The sequence below is a fragment of the Colias philodice genome, chromosome 7 (assembly GCF_061535455.1).
Source record: "Colias philodice isolate Cphi_HAF_F1 chromosome 7, ilColPhil1 Martin Lab GWU primary, whole genome shotgun sequence".
Lineage (NCBI taxonomy): Eukaryota > Metazoa > Arthropoda > Insecta > Lepidoptera > Pieridae > Colias > Colias philodice.
Window position 1 is genome coordinate 8,649,780 of NC_143092.1, and position 25,800 is coordinate 8,675,579.

General features: G+C 33.4%; 2 protein-coding genes across 6 annotated transcripts in view; one reads left to right on the forward strand and one right to left on the reverse strand.

The window, feature by feature from the left end:
* Window positions 1-1,412, reverse strand: part of PCB (Pyruvate carboxylase) — a 132,691-nt gene extending 131,279 nt beyond the window's left edge. For all 5 annotated transcript variants that reach the window (XR_016315888.1, XM_089697528.1, XM_089697524.1 and 2 more), the window contains exon 1: window positions 1,296-1,412. The gene's annotated coding sequence lies outside the window, so the exon portion shown is untranslated. The remainder of the gene's footprint in view (window positions 1-1,295) is intronic.
* Window positions 1,413-1,897: 485 nt separating this feature from the next.
* LOC149487228 (uncharacterized) lies at window positions 1,898-25,494 on the forward strand. The gene is made up of 5 exons (XM_089697501.1): window positions 1,898-2,211; window positions 2,319-3,222; window positions 3,697-3,850; window positions 4,527-4,673; window positions 25,013-25,494. The coding sequence occupies exons 1-5, from the start codon at window positions 2,068-2,070 to the stop codon at window positions 25,173-25,175; spliced, it is 1,512 nt and encodes a 503-aa protein (XP_089553627.1). The 5' UTR covers window positions 1,898-2,067; the 3' UTR covers window positions 25,176-25,494.
* The last annotated feature ends 306 nt before the right edge of the window (window positions 25,495-25,800 follow it).

Consider the following 25,800-nt stretch of genomic DNA (forward strand, 5'->3'; position numbering starts at 1 on the left):
TTTCTTTAGTAGTTAAGTATGAAGAAGTAATATTTTTTTCTGTAAGTATAGTTTCTGCATCACTTAATTTTTTTTTTCAATTTTATAGCTAATAGCTGTTCTCCAATATTAAATATGTACAACCATTCAATTAAATAATTAATAAAGATTAATTATCAAATAAATTTCATCATTTGTTTATTTTACAAGAATCCAAATTACTCAAACAGATTGGCTATTTGTACTAAGTAATTTAATTATGTGAAGCTCCACACATACCTACAATTAGTCTAACAGATATAATTCATGAAAATTTGAATAATCAGAGGAGTTAGTAACCAATTTTTGAGTGTTCTATATTGTTTGTTATGTTCTATAATATTATGATAGATGTAGCTGTACTAATTTATTAAAGCTGACGCATTTGTTTGCTTTAATGCGCTAATCAAACCATGTGCATGGGTTTGATTTGAAAATTATTTAATAACTCAGGCCCCGGAATCACAGAAACAATAGAAAATCTATTGTGTCGTGGACCTATCGGGCCGTTCGGGGCTCAATGGGTTAACTGTAAAATAGTCCATAGGTAGTCAATTTATCAAGGAAAGCAATAGGCTATATATCATCACATAAAGACCAACAGGAGCGGAGCAATGCAAATAAAACTATAGGGCACAGCTAGTTGATGACATGGATGAATAAAATGGAAAGCCTAATGATTCACAGTATTGTGCTGATCACAGTTCCTTGGTTCTTAGTGTTTCTTGTAATAGAATACTTTACAAGACTGAGGATGAACTGTGATTGGTACTTTACTGTGGATCGGGCTCATATTTAATATTTTTTGCTAGATTTTATATACCTATTTCTATTATATATTTATGATTTTCTAAAAATTAAAAAAATAACATAAAATACCTAACTAGGTTCTTATATTTTTGAAATGGAAATAATACCAGTATTACTTGTTCTTATTTCAAAAAAAAATATAGACTGTGACTTGTGAAACTAATTATTTATGTGTAAGTACTTAAAAATAAAAAATATATATATAGTTATGTACTTAGGTATATTTTCTTTTTGAAGGTGAACCGGTACATAAAATATTTCTTACGTAATTTAAAAAATTGAAATGACTGTTTTACAATTAATATATTTTCTTAAATATAAATACGCACTAACATTGTATGCAAGTTTTAAACAAAAAGCGATTTAAATGCGCAAATATTTTTATAATTAATGTGCTTCAATTGTTTCTCGCCAGTGATACATTATTTCACAATAAATGATGTCTCAAATCTATTAAAATTTCTTACCGAGTAATGTTCAAATTCCAATCACTAATTTTTTTAATTATTTTCCGTAAAAAATAGGAAAATGATCTTTAGGAAAACTCGTATCACTTCCAGCCAACCACAGATACTAAAATAATTAAGGTATTTTTAGAAAAAAAAAAACACTTGTATGTCACTGTCAGATTAAATGTGTCAAATATGAAAAAAAAAAATTATATCAAAGCTCATTCCTCTGAGTATCAAAGAGTAAAAGGCTGTTTTCCAATTACAGAGCATAAACACGACTCAGTGCCGCACAATGCCGAATTATGCTGATGCTTACTAGGCTACAACCGCTCACCCCCCCAACCAAGCGCCAGCTGACGTTCACGAGGCTTTATAATACTATACTCTCATGCGTCTGACGAATTATCTCTTGAGAGGAAATAGTTAACCAAATTTGCACCTGGCTCCCTAACCATAAAGACATAAACCTTGGATTTCTTTTCTTGACTGATTACCATGAAAATATTTTATGTGAATTTCTGTTCTGAGGTGAATTCTATAACGAACTTTTTTTCTCCACTGTATCCGCACTATAGTCTGTAGCAAATGGCAATGTCACTTTTGACAATGGCATTTGTTAAAGAGGAGAGGTTCACCGTTCACGAGGGTTCAAAACATTCAAAATTCGAAAACTATCGACGATAAAGTTAAATTAATCTCAATAAAGAAATTTGTTTATTTCGTCTTAACTGAATATTTTGTTTATTGCTATGTACACAAAAATAATTTTGTAATACATATTATATAAATGGCGAAAAGTGCAACTTTGGAAGTATATGATAGTTGTTGTCGAACATGTTTACGTAAAAAATCTGATGTTATGATAAATATGCTCAATTTGGATAATTCAATTAATATTGTGAATTTATTGAACTCTTGTACAACTTTAAATGTATGTAACATGTTTAATTTCTTACTCTTGAATAAAGTGTATATATTTTCTTGATCTAGATGTTTGGCCTACGTTCTAAAATTTATACAATTTTTACAATTTTTCAGATCAAAGAAGACGATGCTTTACCAAAAAATATATGTGAACAATGTTACAATTGCCTTATCTCATTTAACGAGTTCAGAAAGTTAGCAGTAAATGTTGACATACAGCTAAAAGACATTTACAAAAATAAAATAACAACCAACCATGAAGAGTACACACAAAATAATATTAAAATTAAAAGTGAAGAACTTGTGGAGACCGAGTTAACAATAAAATTTAAAACAGAGCCAAAACAAGTAGACGATGATAGATTTAGTGACACTTTAAGTGAAACAAATGTTAATGAATGTGAGTTCTGTAAGAAGAAGATCAAAAATGAATTGAAATTAAAACAGCACAGATTGTATCATTATAAAAAACTTAACAAGCTAGATGAAACAAAAGCCAACAGTGAAAACCTTAATAATGACTTACTTGCCAATAAAACTAAAGAAGATGAAAAATTTGCGTGCGAATTATGTTCCGTAACATTCAAGTCCCTAAATTCTCTATCTGCCCACAAAAGAAAACACATACAAAAGGATAGAGTACTATCTTGTTCGGTTTGTAGCAAAGTGTTCAAGAAACTCAGTCATTTGAAACGTCATGAACTCACGCATGTTTCAAAACACCCTTACAAATGTTCTATATGTTCTAAGACATTTGCTTTAGAGAATAGGTTCTTGGAACATATGAATCACCATAAAGGGATAAAGGCACATGTATGTTTGTTATGTCAGAAGGCGTTTGCCCATTTGTCAACGCTGAAGGCTCATATGGGTATACATACGAATAAAAGGCCATATCTTTGCCCCACTTGTGGGAAAAGCTTTCATTCGAGTACGAATTTAAATCAGCATGTAAAGAGGCATGCTGGGTTGAAGTCATTTCCTTGTACTATGTGTCCTAAACAGTTTGTAAGTAAAGGTATGTTTGTTATATCAATGTAAAGTAATTTTTTTTCTGAAATATTACCTATATAGACATAATATTATGGTCAAGTATTGTTTCTTATTGTTCTCTGAATTGCAATGGACAATTTACAAATATAATTTGATGTTTGTTGTGTACTTAATTAATCTTTTAATAATGAAAATTGTCCTGAAATATTTATTTATTTATGTAAAATAACACTAGGAAATTTATTAACCTAGAATACGAAAAATCGCATATCATACATGGGGGTGATTCGGATAGCCCTCTAGGTCCTCTACCTCCTGGCTTCAGTATATCCATACTTCTTGGGACATTCTGTATATTATACAGTAACTAATTAAAGACTGGTGAGATGTTTGTGTAGATGATTGCGTGTTTGCGTTTATGTGTGTGTGTGCGTGATCATGTTTAAAATGTGTAAGTTTGATAATATAAATAACAAGTGTAAATAATAAATGTTTATAGGAGAGTTAAAGTCGCACATGAGAACACATACAGGGGAGCCAGCGTGTGCCTGCGATCAGTGTGGAGTTACGTTTACAAGTCGCAGTTCCCTGACAAAGCACAGATTGAGACATTTGGGTATCAAACCACACAAATGTGATGTTTGTCCTATGAAGTAAGTGGAACAGATAAGCTTATATAAATATAGTACTTCCTTTAATCTAAACTAATACATATTATAAAGCTGAAGAGTTTGGTTGTGTGTTTGAACGCACTAATCCCGGGAACTCAAACTCAAACTCAAATATTTATTTATTCAATTAGACTTCTTCTAGAAGCACTCTTGAAACGTCATAGGTACATATTTTTAACATTTACCACCGATTCGGAAAGCAGTATCTACGGAGAAGAATCGGCAAGAAACTCCATAGTTGCTCTTTTTAATCATGTCAGTTATACACTTTAATTTTACAAATTACATATGTAACATCATAATTTATAGTAATATGCCAAAGAACTACTGGTCCGATTTGAGAACTATTCCACTAGCTGCACCTCGTGGTTTCACCCGCGTGGCTCCGCTCCTGTTGGTCTTACCGTAATGACAATATAATATTATATAGCCTTCCTTGATAAATGGGCCATCTAACACTAAAATAATTTTTCAAATTGGACCAGTAGTTCCTGATTTCTAGTTCCTGATTATCGCGTTCAAACAAACAAACAAACAAATTCTTCAGCTTTATAATATTATTAAGTATAGATTGCAGATTCACACAATTAAAAATTCAAATCCAGTCATCTAAATTGGAGTCTTATTCCATTACAATAAAGCATATTATTCTTTCCAGGTTCACAAGCAAAGAACACCTAACGCGTCACTACCGTATACACACGGGCGAGAAACCGTACCAATGTGATATTTGTAGCAAGGCATACTCACAGAGCAACGATCTTGAGAAACATAAACGAATGCACCTTGGAGAGAAGTTGTATAAGTGAGATTATTTTTTACTTTATTTTAGATATGAATAAATCATTAGCATACAATATAAATAATATAAACAACTAGACTCACAATAACCTATTAAAATGTCAAAAATATCCGAAGAGGCGTTTCGAAAACATTCATTGAAATTAACACCTTATTTCATGGTAGTAATGTTTAATCTTGTATCACGGTCACTAGAAAACTCTGCTTAAGGTGATTGCAACGATCTGTTCCCAGCCAATATCCCGCTAGATGGCGCTGAATTCTACATTTCTAGTTTATTTGAGTTTTTGCGTAATTGGAATAGTCATCAAACCTAGGAATAGTCATGGCGGTTACTGAATATTATATTTTATTGAAATATGTTATATCATTGCCTTAAAATCCACCCAATTCGGTAAAATTATGCGTTTTAACATCTGTCATTGCATACAGGGTCGTTTACACACACAGACGTATACAAAAATGATAAAGATTTAACTCTAGATGGCGTGAATGTAAAGCGCGTCACACACGGTGAAGATACTACCTATAATATTTTATCTAATCTAGTAATATTTTATATTACAGTATCTTAAGGTATCCGGTATCAGCGTTCTGACCATCATTTTTCTTTTTTCGCTGTAGAACCGCCATCCTGTTACAAATGACCCACAAAGGAGAATGACCACGGGTGGTATCGGTAAAATTTTAGTTGTGCCACGTATTCGTTATATTGTTAATTCCTATTTGTATTTATAATGATCATATGTATCAATATTAAGTCTTAATTAAACCGGATAAATTGAAATAATAGTAAAAGTAAAAGTTTTTCTTTTGAAACATGTATGAACTTTCGCATTAGTAGGAAGTAGGATTGTTATAAAAATAAAAGTTATATTTGTTGGCGTAAACTATTTTATTGTAATTTTGGGAAATAAATAATGTCAAAATTGATTACCTACAATAAAACGCAGTTTTATTTTATTACCTACATTACACTATTGTTTTTTTTTAATCAAAACATGTATTTGAAGTAGCAAATATGATATTATGCTGATCCAAGCATTTTCACTCAAAACTAATATCAGTAATGATTTGTAAAAGTAAATTATTTCAAAATACATTTCATAACCAACAAGTAAGAATAATTATTCATACAACAACAAATCAAAAACACTATTTACTATGGAAAAAAAACCAGGAAGGTGAAAAACATATTTACGATTTCGATGCACTCGACTTTTAGTAAAATAATAGGTAAAAATATTATTATGGTTTTGATCACAGACATATCTGTGGTTTTGATTTTAGCTACTAGTATCAGAAAGCTGCGTGTTCAATGCACGTCGGGGTCCCACAACTGTGGAGGAAGGAAGGTAGAATACCTCCATCGAATAAGTGAAGTTTCTCGACATACTCGATTTGCCGGCCGGCCTCAATGAAGATTGTCCGAAAGTTGTATATGTGCTCTGTAACGAAAAAATTTCGCTAGCGCGATTCAGAGTGAGGTGTCGTACAATATACCTAATGAAGTTTTTCATCTTTTTATTTTACTGCAAATACAAAATAAAAATTAAACAATGGTAATGTAAATTCTAAACAAACTACTACCAAAATACAATTAGAACAAAAATCATTTGACTTGTTTATTTCACCCAGAGGCCAGAGGCGGCTCGTGACAAAATTGTATACCTAGGTGTTCACTTGAAATAAAACAACGAAAATACAATAGCGTTCGGGATGATTTATTACAAAAAAATGAGCACCACATTTTATAAATGTCTATAACACTAAAAATTACAAAGTACAGGCTATTTCAAAACGAATTCAATGACTAGGTATCAATAATTAGTAAATCACCGAATTTGCATTCGCGAGCGTAGGTATCCATAGTGTTTGTCACTGACGGTCACTGACCTCTATAACTTATAGTTATAGAGGTCAGTGGTGTTTGTTGTGTAAACATGTATGTATTTGAGTAGTTAGTAGCATATTATATTCTGAATTTCTGATCCATGCCTATTCACTCAAAACTAATAACACTAATGATTTGTAACAGTAAATTATTTCAATAGGTAGGTATTTGAACATTTCCCAACAAGACGTAAGAATAATTATTCGTAGGTATACAAGATACAATAACAAATCTAATACACTATTTATTATTTTATTATTTACTAGCGGTCCGCCCCGGCTTCGCCCGTGGTACATGTTTACGTTTTCTCTCCATAAGAAGTAATAGCTAGAGAGCTAGCGCAAAGCTACCTGTATGTATTTGACCAGACCTGGATTTTTGTGTGTTGATTCCCCTATACCTACTATACATGAGATGAGGAGTCACTAAGCCCAGAGTGGTGGACGGGGCGCGCGCTTAGGTAAGACAGGTGGAAATTTTTGGCGAACTTTGAAACCATTTGACCACGTCTGCCATTTTGATATTTGAAAATAGATTATACTATCGGAAAATAACAATGGCAGACCATTATCACGCGGATAACATTCTGGCAGACACTTATGAAAGTGCTGAAAAAAATACAATTTTGAAAGTATTTGACCAGATCTGCCATTCATATATTTTATTTATTAGGGTCTTAAAAACTTATTTTCGAAACGGCAGACATTTTCATTGCGTACAGACTTCAGCAGACAACAAAACTTTACAGACTTCAGCAGTCAACAAGACTTAGCTTCTACATGGTCAGATGTATATATGTATTACGTTCCCTGACCTTACATCAATGATTTACTTTATTAATGTTTTTATGGTCATTTACATTTAATTTTGAAAACTATGGAATAAAATTTATAAATTTGATGATACAAAACTAAATATACATTTGTAAAGAATCTCAAATATAAAGTTGTGTTGCAAATAACAAATCATCATTTAAATATTTAGTTTATTTCTTTATTTAAGAAACAATTAACAATTACAAAACAACATAAAAAAACACGCATGCATTTATTGAAATGTTCATTCATCATCACTATCGTATGGCGTTGTGTGACTCGTCTTCATAATCCATTGAATCGGATTCTGTAAAAGTAAAACGTAAATTATATAATAAAAGAAATGAGTCATTATAAACTTACCTAGTAAGGCAATGCCTTTGATGTCGCACGATGCCGCCGCGCCGCCAGTGTAGGTACTTCTGCTGCTACATGAAAATATGCTAGGGTTGCAACAAATGGGAAATAAAACAATTGTGATTATTACTATTATGATGTAATCATTTATTCATATTATGTACATTCAAAACAATTGCTATTATTAAATCTGATGTAATTATTTTTTCATAAATATATAATTATTATTAATTACATAATATATTGCACTGTGAAATATTTACGTATCACTTTATTTTTGATGTTCTTAATTGTCTTTTATAAAATTTAAGTGACGCATTCGCATTGGGATCAACAATCCGATAAGAAAAGAATGGAGACAACATATACATAGCTTTGATTTCAATTCTACAGATACAAAATATACAATCTATCTAAAATGATACAACGGATGTTTCCTGCGTTTTCTCGTCAAAATACCGAAACAACGTAATTATTGTATAGTAGTTGGGCGTGAAAGTAAAAAAACAAATGAAAAGTGTTTTCCATATGATTATTTATTAAATTTACGCGATTAAGAATAATTTCAACGATACAATTTAGTAACCGAGAATTCAGAGGATTAAAGAAAATACCTGCCTGATCATTTTATCAAACTCTAAAAGAATTATGGTTATTTCGCATCACTCGGTTTATTAGTTTGGTAATAATTATTAAAGGTAGTTACAACCCTAGCCATTGAGTCGAACGGTAGGCAACACAATATCGACTTTGTGCGGGTACATATGGTACATTTCTTCTTGCTGTGAAGCGTAATTATTATTATTAAGATTTTTTAGGCTATTTTGAATCAGCTGTTCTAATTTAATTCTAGAAATTTATTAAAACGTGATTTTTTTAAAAGTATATTATGAGTTTATAAATACCTCAACCAATAGTTATTGTGTCCTATCCTCATTTCTTTATATCTTGGTAGTTAACTAAAGTGTTAAATTTACATAACCTCAACAACAACATTTACACTGCCACTGCACTAAAACTAAACTAACTAGCTCTCTAGCTATAAGAACCATCCTCGTACTTCAAGGGATATAATAAAAAAAGAATTATCGAAATCGGTTCAGCCGTTCTCGAGTTATGCGCTTACCAACACATTTTGCGATTCATTTTTATATATAAGATAAGATTATGTGAAAATAACCAGGAAGGTGAAAAACATATTTACGAAAACATAGTAACATAATATGGCTGTCGCTACAATAATTATATTTCAATTTTATCTTTTTATACCTAGTAGAACTGGCCGACGAATAAAAAAAATCGTATTAGAATAAATACAATAAATTACGGAACAAAAAAAGGATTGTAACTGAATTAGGTATGTTTGTTTCTGGGCGCACCGTTTTCGACGACGCGACGCGCGACGTAAGCGTATAGGTATAGGTACCTACTTTGCTAAAACAAACTAATAAAATTGTGTGTCTGTCTGAAAATTCGGAAAAGCATATTTTGCAAGTTTGTAATTACTTTGATAGTTTACCGATTTATAATAATTGTAATTGTAATTGTATAATATATAATTTGCAATGTGGTGAAATTTCATAAAAATCACGGGCCAATTTTTTGTTTTGAATCCCACTGTTCGGTGCAATGACCACCGAACACCCTAGTCAGCAATACTAGGTATCGCGGGCGGCGTTTAACATAAATTAATTCAGTCCACAATCAACAGTCCACAAAATAACATATTACCGTCGCGACGCGTATATAACATTAACATTAAACATACTATAACATAACATAAAAATCTAACAGAATAATTAATATATAATTTAACAATTATTAACAATAGCATTAACAGTAAAACATTAGCAAGTAAAGTATAACAGTGTTTTGTAACAAATAAGTAGAACAGTGATTTTAGTAATAAATTAATTAGTGTCAATTTTAGTTTAATTCTATAACAAATCCCTCCAACACTAGCCACGCAGCCCATCATTGGGTTTATCGCCCTACATATTGGTCCTTCGAGCTATCGTAGCGGGATCACGGGATTCGGGAATTTACGCCTCTCGTATCTCGTTGAGAGTCAGCGCCGCCGGGCTGACGCGCTAGTGTTGTGAGTAACAGTGAGTGAACAATTAAGTGGGTGTAAGTTGTAAAGCTGTTGACAGTTCCAGAACAAGTGAGTTCGTTCCATTATTTTTTTACTAACAACATGATGGAGGGCATTTACAAAACAAATAAACAGGCTGAACAAGGTGCAAGTTCACACGCACCCGTTTCAATAGGGTCAAGTAAATTGCAAGAGATGTTGCATAAGCAAGCAGTTAATTTTAAAGCTTTAATGAGAACAGTGAACAGCATTGATTTAGAAAAAATAACAACTAAATGGAAATTTGAGGATGTACTACAGCAATTGAACTCGCGATGGGGCGTAATAGACTCTCTTCACTGGGAGATTGATAGTATTTTAGATGGGCAAGACCATGAGTATGAAAATGCCTTCACTCATCACGAAGGTATTTTTGACCGACTCAAAGAAGCAATCAACACCAAGCTTTGGTCTGTATCCCACAGAGAACATATTACACCACAAGTTGATATACCAATATTCACGGGCAACTATCAGCAATGGGTTTCCTTTAAAAATTTATTTAATGAAATAGTACACCTCAACCCCACCTTATCCAATGCACAGAAAATGCAATATTTAAAGAGCAAAATTAAGGGCGATGCTGAACGCCTGATTCAGCACCTACAAATAAGTTCGGAGAATTATATAACATGTTGGGAAATTTTGAATCATAGATATGAAAACAAAAAACTAATATTTGCATCACATATGAATATGATTTTAGGCCTGCCAAACATGCAAATTCAATCGCTAGTACAACTAAAGAAAATGTATGATGCCACAAAGGAGAGCTTAAACGCAATTAAAAACCTAGACGTCGACATAAGCTCTTGGGACCCCATTATAGTACATATTTTAGCGCTCAAATTAGACAATGAATCTCATTCCGATTATGTGGAATCATTAAAACAACCAAGAGAGCTACCGGTTCTACAAGATTTTTTGGATTATTTAGAGAGCAAATTTACCATGTTAGAACAATCTAGAAGAAAACAAGAACCTATCATTCAAAAACCTTCGTATATAAAGCCCAATTTCTATCCAACATATTCTCAAGAAATTAATCGTCTGCCAAATTATGTGAGAAATAACAATTATCAAGTAAACCAGCAAAACTACTCTGGAAATCGCCACTCTCCAAAGCCTATTATGAAAACATATCACTTATCATCTAAGATTAACATAACTTGCCCTCTCTGTAATTTAGAACATGGATTATACAAATGCAAGACATTTTTAGACCAACCGAATGAAATTAAATTTAAAACATTAAATAGATTAAACATTTGTATAAATTGTCTATTTTCGCATAATGGAAAGCCTTGCTCATCACTTCATCGGTGTCGGGTATGCAACCGAGCGCATAATACGATTTTGCATGACGCAATAAGTCAGCGATCGTCGACCTCAGAACGGCCAGTAATGTCCAAAACAATAAGCAATAATTCTTCGAATAAAAACGGGGCCAACATGTCACACGTGTCGCAAAATGATGTTTCAGAAATTTTGCTTTCAACAGCTATGTTAAGGGTACGGAGCAGCAATGGTACATATATAACTATGCGAGCACTCATAGATCAGGGGTCACAAATATCACTGATAACAGAAAATGGTGCACAACAATTGGGGTTGAAACGGGAAGCATGTCATGGGATTATATTCGGGGTTGGACAAAACAGAAACAATTGCAAGGGAAAAATTAACATTAAATGCGCGTCGATATACAACAATTTTGAATTCAACACAGAAGCATATATAATGAATAATTTAATTAAAAATTTACCAAGTTTAACATTTAAAAAACCAACATGGAATTACATAAAGAAAATAAATTTAGCAGATCCGGACTTTAATATAAGTAGACCAGTGGACTTATTGCTTGGAGCAGATATTTATTCAACAATTGTTTTAGAAGGGATGATCAGAGGAGACTGCACAACACAACCACTCGCTCAACAAACACATTTAGGGTGGATTTTATGTGGTAATGTGCATACTTTTCAATGCAACATTGTGTTAACAAACATGGACAACATTAAACAATTTTGGGAAATTGAGGAAATCACGGAAACAGAAGAATTATCAACAGAAGATCAGAAATGTATAGATTTTTACAACAAAACAACGAGAAGATTAGCAGACGGAAGATATGAAGTAAGAATTCCATTTATTGAACAGTATGAACAAAAATTGGGGTCAACAAAGGAATTAGCAATAGCACAATTCAAAAATTTAGAGAAGAAATTAAACAAACAACCAGAGCTAGCACAACAATACAGAGATTTTATTCACGAATATCAACAATTAAAGCATATGCGTCAATCAACAAGTAATTTATCAAGGGAAATATTTTTACCACATCACTCAGTTTTGCGACAAGAATCTACCACAACCAAACTTCGGGTGGTATTCAACGCGTCAGCGAAAATAACAACAGGGAAAAGCTTGAATGATGTTATGTGTAAGGGGCCTAATTTACAACAAGATTTACAAAAACTAATATTAAAATGGCGTCAATTTCGATACGCATACACTGCTGACATCGAAAAAATGTACCGGCAAATCAAAATTCACGAAGAAGATCAACGGTTTCAAAAAATTATATGGAGAGATTCATCGGAGCAAAGTTTACAAGAACATCAACTAACAACAGTCACATATGGGACAAAATCAGCACCTTTCTTGGCTATGATGACGTTAAGGAGGTTGGCAACGGATGAAAACGTATCCTTTCCCGAAGTAACAGATATAGTTATGGAGTCATTTTACATGGATGACCTGCTCCATGGGTCACATACTATTGAAGAGGGTCAAAAACAAATTTACCAATTAAATCAATTGTTGAAATCAGGTGGATTTACGTTAAGGAAATGGTCATCAAATGAATCTGAATTATTAAGTAGCCTGAATAACGAACAAAATGCTGACACAAACATTTTTAGTTTTAAAGCTGAAGGGATCACTAAAACGTTAGGATTACAATGGAACTCGTCAGAAGACATGTTTACATTCAATTGCAACATTAAATTCAATAACACAAATAAAATCACGAAAAGAATACTCCTGGCTGAAATTTCAAAAATTTTTGACCCATTAGGCTGGTTAGCCCCAGTAGTCACGAAATTAAAATTATTATTTCAATCCGTATGGCAAGAAAAGCTCAATTGGGATGACGTCATACCAACTTATATACAACGTGAATGGGTTAAGTTAAAAGCGGATATTGAAAACATCAACAGTATTAATATACCACGTTGGATAGGCTGTTCGAAGGGTGGACTCATCGAATTGCATGGTTTCTGTGACGCATCAATAAAGGCTTACGCAGCAACAATTTATGGAAGGATTTCAAAGGGAACAAATAATTATACAACTGTTTTAATCGCTTCGAAAACTAAACTTGTACCACACAACAAGTCCGTCTCACTACCGCGACTCGAATTATGCGGAGCTCAGCTACTTTCAAAGCTAATGTTAAAAGTTATTTCATGCTATAATGAAAACAATATTATGATGTATGGATGGTGTGATTCTATGGTTGTTTTAGGATGGATATATGGTGATGAAGCTCGTTGGAATACGTTTGTATCGAATCGTGTAAAGAAAATTAAAGAAGTAATGTTGCCTGACTGCTGGCGTTATGTGAAAAGTGCAGAAAACCCAGCGGATGCGGCTAGTAGAGGCCTAACAGTTTCACAATTAAGGGATAAATCCCTATGGTGGAAGGGTCCATCGTGGCTATCACAAAATAATTATCTAGAAAATAGTATAGTTAGTAAAAATAATTACGAAACCAACCATGAAACAAAAACATACGTATCGGTACCCATAACAACAATTCAAGAAAGCATAATTAACAAATTATTAGAAAAATATAATTCAATTAATAAAATAACAAGAATATTAGCATGGATACAGAGAGCATTGACACCGAAAAGCAAGCATCGACCTACATGTAAACATATTACATTGCAAGAATGCAATACAGCAAAATTACGAATAATACGTCACGTACAACAGACTGAATTTTATAATGACCTACATAATTTACAGATAAATAATCGTTTAAGTTCAACTAGCAAGTTATTAAGTTTTAATCCATTTTTAGATAAGGACAACATTTTACGTGTCGGGGGAAGGTTAAGGAATAGCATCATACCTTACGACACAAAACATCCGATAATCATCCCGCATAATCATAGATTAACATATTTATTAATTGATCAAGCTCATCGTCTTACATTCCATGGAGGCGCTAAATTAACATTATATACATTAAGAAGAAAATATTGGATTTTGGGTGGATACAAAACAACGAAGAAACAGATAAGAAGCTGTGTGACGTGTCGTAAGCAGAATCCGGAGTTAAGAAACCAACTTATGGGAGATCTACCAGATTCACGCTGTAACCCCGCCCCTCCATTCTACCTTACAGGGGTGGATTATACAGGATTTGTGGACGTGAAGGCCAGCCAAGGAAGATCTGTACGGACAACAAAGGGCTATATAGTAGTATTTGTATGCATGGTAACAAAAGCCATACATTTAGAAATCGTCTCGGAGCTTACTAGCTCAGCATTTTTATCAGCCCTACGCCGAATGGCTGCTAGAAGAGGAACACCTAAACATATCTATAGCGACAATGGTACAAATTTCGTAAAAGCTAACCGCATCATGTCAGAGGAATACGAACAGCTGCAAACGATATTCAACAACAGTTTCTACAGAGAAATAACAGATATGAAAATTGAGTGGCATTTCAACGCACCAGCCTGGCCTACAGCAGGAGGTTTGTGGGAAAGAGCAGTACGTAGTGTTAAACATCATTTGAAGAGAGTTATCGGTGAACAAAAATTAACATTTGAGGAGTACAGCACGCTTCTAGCTCGTATAGAATCGTGTTTAAATTCTCGTCCGCTTTGCGCGCTAACTGAGAGTGTGGAAGACATAGATTGCCTTACGCCAGCTCACTTTCTTCATGGGCGAGCTGGTACTACGGTCATCGAAACAGCAGAAGACGCTAGAACGAGATGGCAACTGGTAACAAAACTTTCTAATGACATCTGGAAAAGATGGAAGTCAGAATACCTCATTCAATTATCAGCAAGAGCAAAATGGCAAAAACAACAAAATAACATAAAAATTGATGATATAGTGATAATTCATGACGATAATTTACCAGCAGGAAAATGGGCTATGGGAAGAGTGGTCGAGTTACATCCAGGTGGCGATGGGTTAGTTAGAATAGTGACGTTAAAAACAAAAAATGGGTTTGTAAAAAGACCTTGCAATAAAATATCACTTTTACCGGTAAGCTCTGAAAAACAATAACAGAAGACAAAGATCAACATCCACAAAAACAAATTAAAAACAGTTCACGAAAAGGCTGACAAAGTTTCTTATCCCTAGCAATTTCATTTTTATTATTGTTAAATATCTTAACTACCGCAAGTACAACATGTCACCCTACTAGGAAGGAGTAGAAGCATCCGAAAAGATTACAAAATATTTGCAAAAATCATATGATTCTAACACAACTACATTATTATGTTACAACGACGTCTTGCTGAATCAGGCACAGCCAGGCGCACGCGACAGGCACGCGAGACAGCGTCGCGGCCTTATCAATGGTGTGGGTTATGTTGCAAATTCGGCGTATCGGACGAACGATTCGCGGAACAATATCGAATGGACATAGAACATAGTGTTAGTGAGACTATTTTGTGAATAAACTGTTAGTGATAGTGTTAGTGATAGTGTCAGTGTGTGCGTAGGGACTCTAAGAATTTAACATTTCACTTTTAGATTTAACTAACATACATTTAGGATTTTAAGTCTTTATATTTGGCACTTTACTTTAGATAAAACAATTTATAAACTGTTAGATGCTTTAAGTTTAATTAACATAATAATTTTTAAATTTATCATATTTTAAAGTCTTAACTATTTTACTTTTAGCTTAAGCAAACATGAATAAGCATACATATTTCATACCTCTTATCATTGAATCATTTAAACTTTTGTAACATTTTCATCTCATACTCATCTTTGTCGCCCGGGAGCATGTTCGGTGCAATGACCACCGAACACCCTAGTCAGCAATACTAGGTATCGCGGGCGGCGTTTAACATAAATTAATTCAGTCCACAATCAACAGTCCACAAAATAACATATTACCGTCGCGACGCGTATATAACATTAACATTAAACATACTATAACATAACATAAAAATCTAACAGAATAATTAATATATAATTTAACAATTATTAACAATAGCATTAACAGTAAAACATTAGCAAGTAAAGTATAACAGTGTTTTGTAACAAATAAGTAGAACAGTGATTTTAGTAATAAATTAATTAGTGTCAATTTTAGTTTAATTCTATAACAAATCCCTCCAACACTAGCCACGCAGCCCATCATTGGGTTTATCGCCCTACACCCACCGAAAATATAATTGCGTTATTAGAATAATTAATTACTATACCTACCCACGATCAATTATTACAATATAGTCTCAAATGCATACTAGAGAAATATTGCAATTTGATTCAATTAAAATGCATAGCATACAAAAATAAATTCACAACACAAGAAATTCCGCGCGCAAATCATAGCGCGTGTCAATGAAATCAAGAATGTTTTATATCAAGCCGACGCGGACGACGACGCGACGCCGAACAAAAGTACCTACGACGGACGACCACGCTTCGAGTTGCCAAACAACATGAGTAATAAATTGTTTACAAAAAAAACAAGTTTTCCATTTTTCTGTATGAGTAGACAGAACTTCAAAACGCCACCTGCTACGGTTTATATTATGAACGATTGTTATAAAAATAAAAGTTATATTTGTTGGTGTAAACTATTTTATTGATCAATAATTTTGGAATTTAAAATTGTCAACATTGATTACAATAAAACGCAGTTTTATTTTATTACACTATTGTTTTTTTTATCAAAACATGTATTTGAAGTACCATATAATATTATGCTGATCCAAGCATTTTCACTCAAAACTTATATCACTAATGATTTGTAAAAGTAAATTATTTCAATATACATTTCATAACCAACATGTAAGAATAATTATTATTATTCCTACCTACAACAACAAACCTAAAACACTATTTACTATGGGAAAATAACCAGGAAGGTGAAAAACATATTATTATTTACGATTTCGACGCACTCGACTTTTAGTAAAATATAGTAGGGAAACATAATATTATGGTTTTGATTTTTGCTACTAGTATAAGAAAACTGCGTGTTCAAACTACTTGTTTGTCTGTCTGAAAATTCGGAAGTACTTTGGTAGTTTACCGATTTATAATAATATTGTATACCTATATCGTTGTTTAAAAAATATTCAAACACAATAAAATATGATATATGTACTGATTTATCACTGGTTTCAGTGATGAACTGATGAGTCAATTATAGCCACTATACTTTCGTCATACGTGTGTATGATTGATGTGATTTGCAACGTGGTGATATTTCAGAAAAATCACGGGTCAAATTGTCCCACCGAAAATATAACTGCGTTATAAGAATAACTATACCTACGATAAATTATACATAATACAATATAGTCTCAAATGCATACTAGTGAAATATTTTATTTGAATCAATAAAATAAAAAAATAAATAAAAAATAATAATAATACAAAAATAAATTCACAACACAAGAAAATCCGCGCGCAAATCATAGCGCGTGACAATGAAATCAAGAACTTTCGAGCCGACGCGGACGACGAAGGAGCCTAACAAAAGTACCTACAATCATAGGCGGCTCGTGACAAAATTGTATGGCCGTGTTCACTTGAAATAAAACAACGAAAATAGGTACCTACAATAGCGTTAGCAGTACAAAAAAAATGAGCACCACATTATAAATGTCTATTTATACACTAAAAATTATAGAGTATTTCAAAACGAATTCAATTATTATTTAGCAATAATTAGAAAATCCCCGAATTTGCATTAGTGATCGTATTCATAGTGTTTGTCTACACTAATATTATAAAGAGGAAAACTTTGTTTGTTTGTTTGATTGTAAATTGTAATGAATAGGCTCATAAACTACTGGACATTTTACCAATGTTTGCAAGTTTGTGATTACTTTGATAGTTTACCGATTTATAATAATTGTATACTTATATCATTGTTTAAAAATATTCAAACACAATATGATATAGGTACTGATTTATCACTGGTTTCAGTGATGAACTGATGAGTCAATGTTAGCCACAATACTAATCACTTTCGTCATACATGTGTATGAACTATGATTGATGTGATTTGCAATGTGGTGAAATTTCATAAAAATCACGGGCCAATTTTTTGTTTTGAATCCCACCGAAAATACATATATTACTAATTGCGTTATTAGAATAATTAATTACTATACCCACGATCAATTATTACAATTTACAATATAGTCTCAAATGCATACTAGAGAAACATTGCAATTTGAATCAATTAAAATGCATAGCATACAAAAATAAATTCACAACACAAGAAATTCCGCGCGCAAATCATAGCGCGTGTCAATGAAATCAAGAATGTAATTTTATATCAAGCCGACGAGCGACGACGCCGAACTAAAGTACCTACAGTACCATTTACCTTCAGTGTACAATACAGTTTACAGACCTACGACGGACGAACAATAATGAGTAATAAATAAAAAAAAACGTAGTTTCTAAGGTCATTAGTTTTATTTTATTTTATTGTTATTTTCTTTGAACGATTGGAAATGAAATTACTCAATTTTTACACAGAACTTTGATTTATTAGAATTATGCTCATTATGCATAAGATAACGAACGCGAATGCACGACATCTAGCGCGTCAATGTCTAAACATCGCCTTTCGTTTAGACATTGACGCGCTAGATCTGTAATAAGTATATAGTCTATGCGCTAGATGTCGTGCTTTATGTCGTGTTTCGCTTGGCAAAAGTCACGCACACTACTGTAGAAGTGTCAAATTTTTCCGGTATTTTACTGTTGTTTTTCTAAGTAAATATTGTAAATTATTGATTAAAAAGGTCGAACGCGCACACATTTCATTATAGAGAAGTGATAAAATGATTAGTTTTAAAGAAATAGTGTCTGTGTTAAGTGTTTAGAGGTAATCAAAAATGTATGGAGGGACGGTCGGAACATCAACCTTAATACGCGCGTAGGCAGAGTTACGCTTTGGACAATTTCTGAACATGATTATGAGTATAGTCGTTAGGATAGGCTATTCAATTCATGTAATATACTTTCATCCATGTAACAGGACTTCAGGGTGCCATTAAACTGGCCCTTAGGGCGGCCGTACACGGACCGCTTCAAGCAGTCGAGACCACAGAACATATAAAAGAGGTTAGAAAGGCATTGTAGGCGGGGCAGACGCGCCAAGGATATGAGCACTGCTCACATCATCATCATGCGTATGATTCGTTCCATTTTAAATCGCGTAATCGCGCGGCGCTATGATTGGCTAGATTTGAAATTGCAAATATGTGCGTAAGCGGACTTGTGCGGACTTGGCCACACCCACAGGGGACACCGGTTCTTATAGGAACGGCGAATTATTGCCATTCTAACCTCTTTTATATGTTCTGTGGTCGAGACCGACAGCTTGAAGCCGCGACCGCGCGGAGAACTACATACATTCACTGCCGTACACGGACTGCTCGAGCAGTCGCGACCGCTTCAAGCCGTCACCTGCGCGGTTTGTAGCGACAGCTCGAGCAGTCAACGATCGACCGCTCGAGCAGTCCGTGTACGATCAGCCGTTAACTGCTTGAGTTGCCCGTGTACGGCCGCTCTTAGTTTTTACTAAATCTGAAATGCGTTCTACTCTCGAAAAAATCAAACATAATAAATACTAACTATAAACTGTTTGGTTGTAATAAAAAAGTGTGATGAACATGTTCCAAGAAATTTTTGTATTTTTATGTATATTAGTTGTTTAGCTTGTCACAAATTCATCAGTTTGGAACTAGATGGCGTTGTATTATAATATGTAGGGACTGTTCAGTTTAACCGAATGAATGAAACACAAATTTGGTACAGTTATAGGTTTTATCCCGAAATCCCACGGGAACGGGATCTATCTGGGTTCTTTGAATACGCGGACAAAGCCGCGAGCTGAAAGCTAGTATATTCTGACATGACAATATGGCAAATGCCACAAGATGATCTCGGAAAAAAAAAACAAATAAAACCTGTGTTGCTCAGCAGTATTTAAATTGTAAACAAACTTACAATACTTATACACATTTTTTTTCTTTTTCAAACAAGAGTAGATATTTATTATGTACACATAAGGCCTCTTATAGTCAATATTTATCCGTCTAAAGTGTGATTCACGCTGTACTATTTCACAAATCTACATTATTTAAAACTATTATGCAATAATTTATTATGAAAGTTGAGCATTAACGCCGCTCATGAATAATTCATATTCATATCATTGCGATCTTTTAGGGAAATGCTTAAATCATGTGACATTTCGTAACAAGAATATTAACATATTTATAAAATGTATACCTACATATAGATGATAATAAACATATACCACCGTAATTTTTGCCAACTAGTTATCTTCTTGTGTAGACTAAAACTTAACAAATTATATACCTACCTGCTAAATCATCTCTCGAGAAACACGAAACACGTTACCTATCCATTGGTGAAAACAGAAAAAAATCGGTGCAGTAGTCTTGATGTGCTCGGCAACAGACATACAGATGCGGCGGTTTTAGGACTTAGTTTTATAATATGTAGAGACCTGCAACTGATTTTTTTACCATCTATTTGGAAAAATATAGTTACATTAGAATACAATTTTGGCTTCACTCTTATGGTACTTAGGTAAAAAATAACCTTTCTATTAATCCAGACTATCATCCATACTATCCATCTCTATCAAAAATTTGAATTTCTGCCAGTACACTAAGTAACTCTACTAAAAAATTTGCTATTTACTGACCGGTTGGCTTGGTTGGTAGTGACCCTGCCTTACAAGCCAGAGCAAGCGCGGATCCAGGGGGGGGGTCACGGGGTCATGACCCCCCCCTGGGCTAGGTCCACGACCTAAGTGGACCACTAATTTAATATTAATTTTTTTAAATTAACAAATTAATACTGTTCAATATGATGTTTTATGGAATTTTGAGACATAAAAGTAATATAGAACAATGAAATCAATTACAAACGGTAACGGAAGAGAATATAACAAAAATTATAGAAAAAGTTTATTAGGGTCGACCTGTGGTCGTAATTTAAGGACAAATAACAGGTTTTTCGATTTAAAAAAAAACCATAACTGCGGAATAAAGTGTAATGGTAAAGTTGTATGTAATTAATTTTTTTTCTACAACTTTTGCTGTTACACTTTTCACACAAAACCTCAAATATCGAAATATCCCAGTTCGTGGATAAGACATAAAATATCAAATTTTTTTTTCAAATGAACACTATAAAATACAGTCAAATTACAACAAAAAATCGGCCAAGTGCGCGTCGGACTCGCGCACCGAGGACTCCGAGCAAACATATTTTTTCATTATGTTGTATCTTACAATTTTGTTTAAAGGATTTTTTTCTTTATCTGTGCTTGAAGTGCTTAAGTCGTTGCTTTTAACCAAATTTCAAGACTGTGTTCACGGGAAGTACCTTGTAGGTTTTGATTGATGATTCCCTTGCAGGTAGTTGCGAATTACAGAATATGCGGCTCTAATTATTGCTTTTTCTTCAGATTGCGTTGACATAGAATTTGAATTAAATAACAGATTTAAGTTATTATAGCCCTGAGCTCTGATGTGAATATCAATTAAATACATGTAGACGTTCATGAGTAAAGGGATTGTAAGTTTAAAATTATTTAAAAATATATTTTTATTTAATTTAATTAAATAATTAGGGTTTTCTATAACACGATACTTTTTACTCAATTTCAAGACTGTGTTTACGGGACAGGGTGCTCCCTGCAGGTATTGATTCCCTTGCTAATGTCGAAATCCTACGGTCTACGGTCCCTTGATGCTGTGAAAAATTCAAACGTTTTAGCCAACGCAATCAAAAGATGCAGCTGTAATTGCTGAAAATTTTCGACACTCCCTAAGAAATCAAAACCTACAGGGTAGTTCCCGAGTACACAGAGTCATGAAATTTAGTACAATCAAACGTCTTATAACGCAGACTAGCTTACCGCCCGCGGCTTCGCCCGCTTTCTCTAAAACCTTATAAATTACTAGCTCCGCGCGGTTTCACCCCCGTGGCTCCTCTCCTGTTGGCCGTAGCGTGATGGTATATAGCCTTCCTCGATAAATGAGCTATCTAACACCGAAAGAAGTTTTCAAATCAAGTTTTCAAAACAAACAAACAAACAAACTCTTCAGCTTTAAAATATTAGTATAGATATACTATTCCTCTTGAATCACTCCATCTTTAAAAAAACTGCATCGAAATTCGTTGCGTAGTTTTAAAGATTTAATCATACATAGGGACATAGGCACAGAGACAACGACTTTGTTTACTAATTGCGAAAAGCATGAATTTTTCCTTAGATTATAATATAAAAAAAATATAAAAAAAAATTTTAACTTACAACCCTGTTACTCATGAACGCTGACATGTATTAACTTGATATTCATACCAAAAACTCAAGTCTAAAATACCTTTACGCTATAATAAAATCAAAATTCAATCACTTCTATGTCAACGAATCAGAAGATACAGCCGTAAATGCCGAAAAATTTCGCAAATTGAGGTATCTATAAATGGGACGGTCTTACAGCGCGTTAAGGAGGTTCGAAACCTTGGAATCATCTTTGACGAGGGTTTAAGATTTGAAAAGCATATCAGTAAAATAGTTGCAAGCTGTTTCTATCGTCTGAAGGTACTATATCGCCTGAAAAGGTATTTAAGTTCGGACATTAAGATGCGTCTGTGTGATACTTTGATTCTCTCCAAGTTTAATTATGGAGATACTGTGTATGGTCACCGTCTATTTGCTAGAACGAAGCAAGCTATTCAGCGGGTGCAGAATGCATGTGCTCGATTTTGCTGGCAAATACCACCTAGAAGTCATATTTCACCTTATTTAAACAAAGCAAAGACTTTGAATATGGAAAATCGACGTCGCATGCATTTTGCCTCCTTACTGTTTGGAATAGTGAAAACAGCTACACCTCAGTATCTCCATGATAAATTATCGTGGGGACGTGATACAAACAAAAGATATAAAACAAGGGCATCTTCGTATATCTTGTATCCACATAAGTTTCGAACTGAGGCGTTCAGGGGGAGCTTTAAGTACAATGCAACTAAATGCTGGAATAACTTGCCGCCTCCGTATCGCAATATTCAATCGTTATCAACGTTTAGATTAAAGTACAAAAACTATCTTATTCAGACGCAGTTAGATCAGCATTAGTTGCATTGTAACCTCTTCTACCAACTAATCACTTTTAAGCTAGGATGGTGCCCTTCACTCGTCGAAACATGCTTTCCTTGGGTTCACGTCCATGGTTGTCAGTTTATATACCTATTGTAGCGGAATCCTTTTTAACTTTCATTGCTTTGTTTTATTTATATTTTTATTTACCAATTTAGTGGTTCTACTTAATGTATTATGCATTAAATTCTTTTATATGTAATATATTATAATACGTGTATGTGTGTATATATATTATAGTATATTATTATGTCTATATTTTACATTATACTATTAATATTGTATTTATTTTCTTTTCTTTAATTAAAATATATTATGACGAATTATTGCTCTCGGGGCTCACTGAAAATCGGTGCTGTGACGTTTTTTTTTGTTTACGTCACAGATGTTCACCGAGTGATTTCCCCTTTAATGGCATCATGCTTCACAGACTACACACTTCAATGTGTATTTTTAAGTATTGTAGTAAGTAAGTATTATAAGTATTGTATAAATTGCTTTGAATTATGTACGTGTGAGGCTATGTGCCATTAAATAAACGTTTTTTCTTTCTTCTTTCTTTCTTTCTTTCAAATTTCGACATTCGCAAGGGAATCAAAACTCAAAACCTACAGGGTACTTTCCGTAAACTCAGAATCTTGAAATTCGGTACAAAGCAACATCTTATAGTACAGATACAGGAATAATTGCAAAAAATATATATTTTTCAAGTTTGTCTGCCTATGAAGACCCTTTTTCTCAGGAACGCGTGGAGGTATCAATCTGAAATTCATACCGAATACTCAAATCTACGGTTCCTTATAGCTGTGAAAAAATCAAACTTATAAGCCAACGCAATCAAAAGATACAGCCATTTATGCCGTAAATTATCGCAAATTTCGACATTATCGCAAGGGAATCAAAATCTATAGGTATTGTACTACTTCCTGTGAATACAGAGTTCTGAAATTTGGTTAAAAGCAATGTCAGCACAGATGGAGGAAAAATTGCTAAAACATACATTTTATCAACATTCGCAAGTGTTGCCAGGAATCAAAACCTACAGGGTATTTCCCGTGAACACAGAATCTTGATATTTAATCTTTATTTAATAGAAACTTACGTCTTATAGCACAGATAAAGGAAAAAATCGCAAAAAGCATAAATTTAATATTAAAACATATAAAAATGTTTGTACGGAACTCTTGGTTCGCCAATCCGACTCGCACTTGACCTATTTTTTTTAAATCTACGTATCATATTCATTAATTAGCTTTTGAAAATTGACCACGTCTATGTGACCCCCCCCTGGCACTAAAGCTGGATCCGCCCTTGAGCCAGAGGTCGTGGGTTCGATTCCGACCCGGGGCAAATATTTGTGTGATGATCGATGAACATAGATGTTTGATCTGTGTCTGGGTGTTAATTATCTGTATAAGTATTTATTTAAAATTATAACACAAGTGAAAGCTTAGCATGGGATCAGATCGTGTCGTGTGTAAAAATTGTCCTGAATCATTTATTATTTATTAAGCTATTGCATAGCTTCTATCGCGGGCCTTGAGCGCGGGGACCGAATCGAGAAATTCCGTAACTAAAAAACCTCACGCCCCCCACTCCGACGCACACGGAGGTGTGGCTTGAAGGCATCATATGCAATAGCTTTAATGCGGCAGTCCCCGAGTGCCACACGTCTTTATTTATTTTTCTTATTTTACAGGTGCTCACAATGCTCAGAGAGTTTTCGACTGAAGACGGAACTACGGCATCATATAACCCAACATTATATTTCACCACAATTCAAAATAATCGAAACTATACCTAAAGACATCAATTGTTCTGATGCACAAAATGATAGTACTAAAAAGGATTTGGAAACTTAATGAACCTATGTTGAAGATTTTTAACGGAAATAAATCACGTTTTCAATATTCCCCCATGTTTAAGTTAAATAATTGATGATTATGGTGATAGTGATTATATTTTGTTTATAATATAAACCAAACACAAGACCCTTAAAATAAAATAAAAAAAACACCACACAATATAATGTGTCAAAGACAATTTTGTCTGTGTTATTTTTAAGACTTAAAAAAATAAAGCACTACCTACTTAATTAATCTTTTTTTATTATTATTTGTAATTAAAATAAATATATGGATAGGATTTTATTTTCTTATTCCAATAATAATTGGGATAATTGAGATCAACGACCAATATTATATTATAATTGCATTTAACGGAATGTTATTATAAAATAAGTATTTTGTCACCTAAAATACAATGTAAGTATAAAATACTTATGTATTTTTATTAAAAAGCAGTAGCCATATATTTAAAAAAAAATATAGGAATTTCTTGAACTTAAAATGTGCAAAATATAATCCAAAACCGTGTGTGTTGTTTGCCAAAGATTTTGTCTTTTTAACATGAATGTGAAATAATATTTTTATAGTTGTTGTGTCTTCCGCATTCTATTTACAATTAAAAGGTTAAGAATACATATTA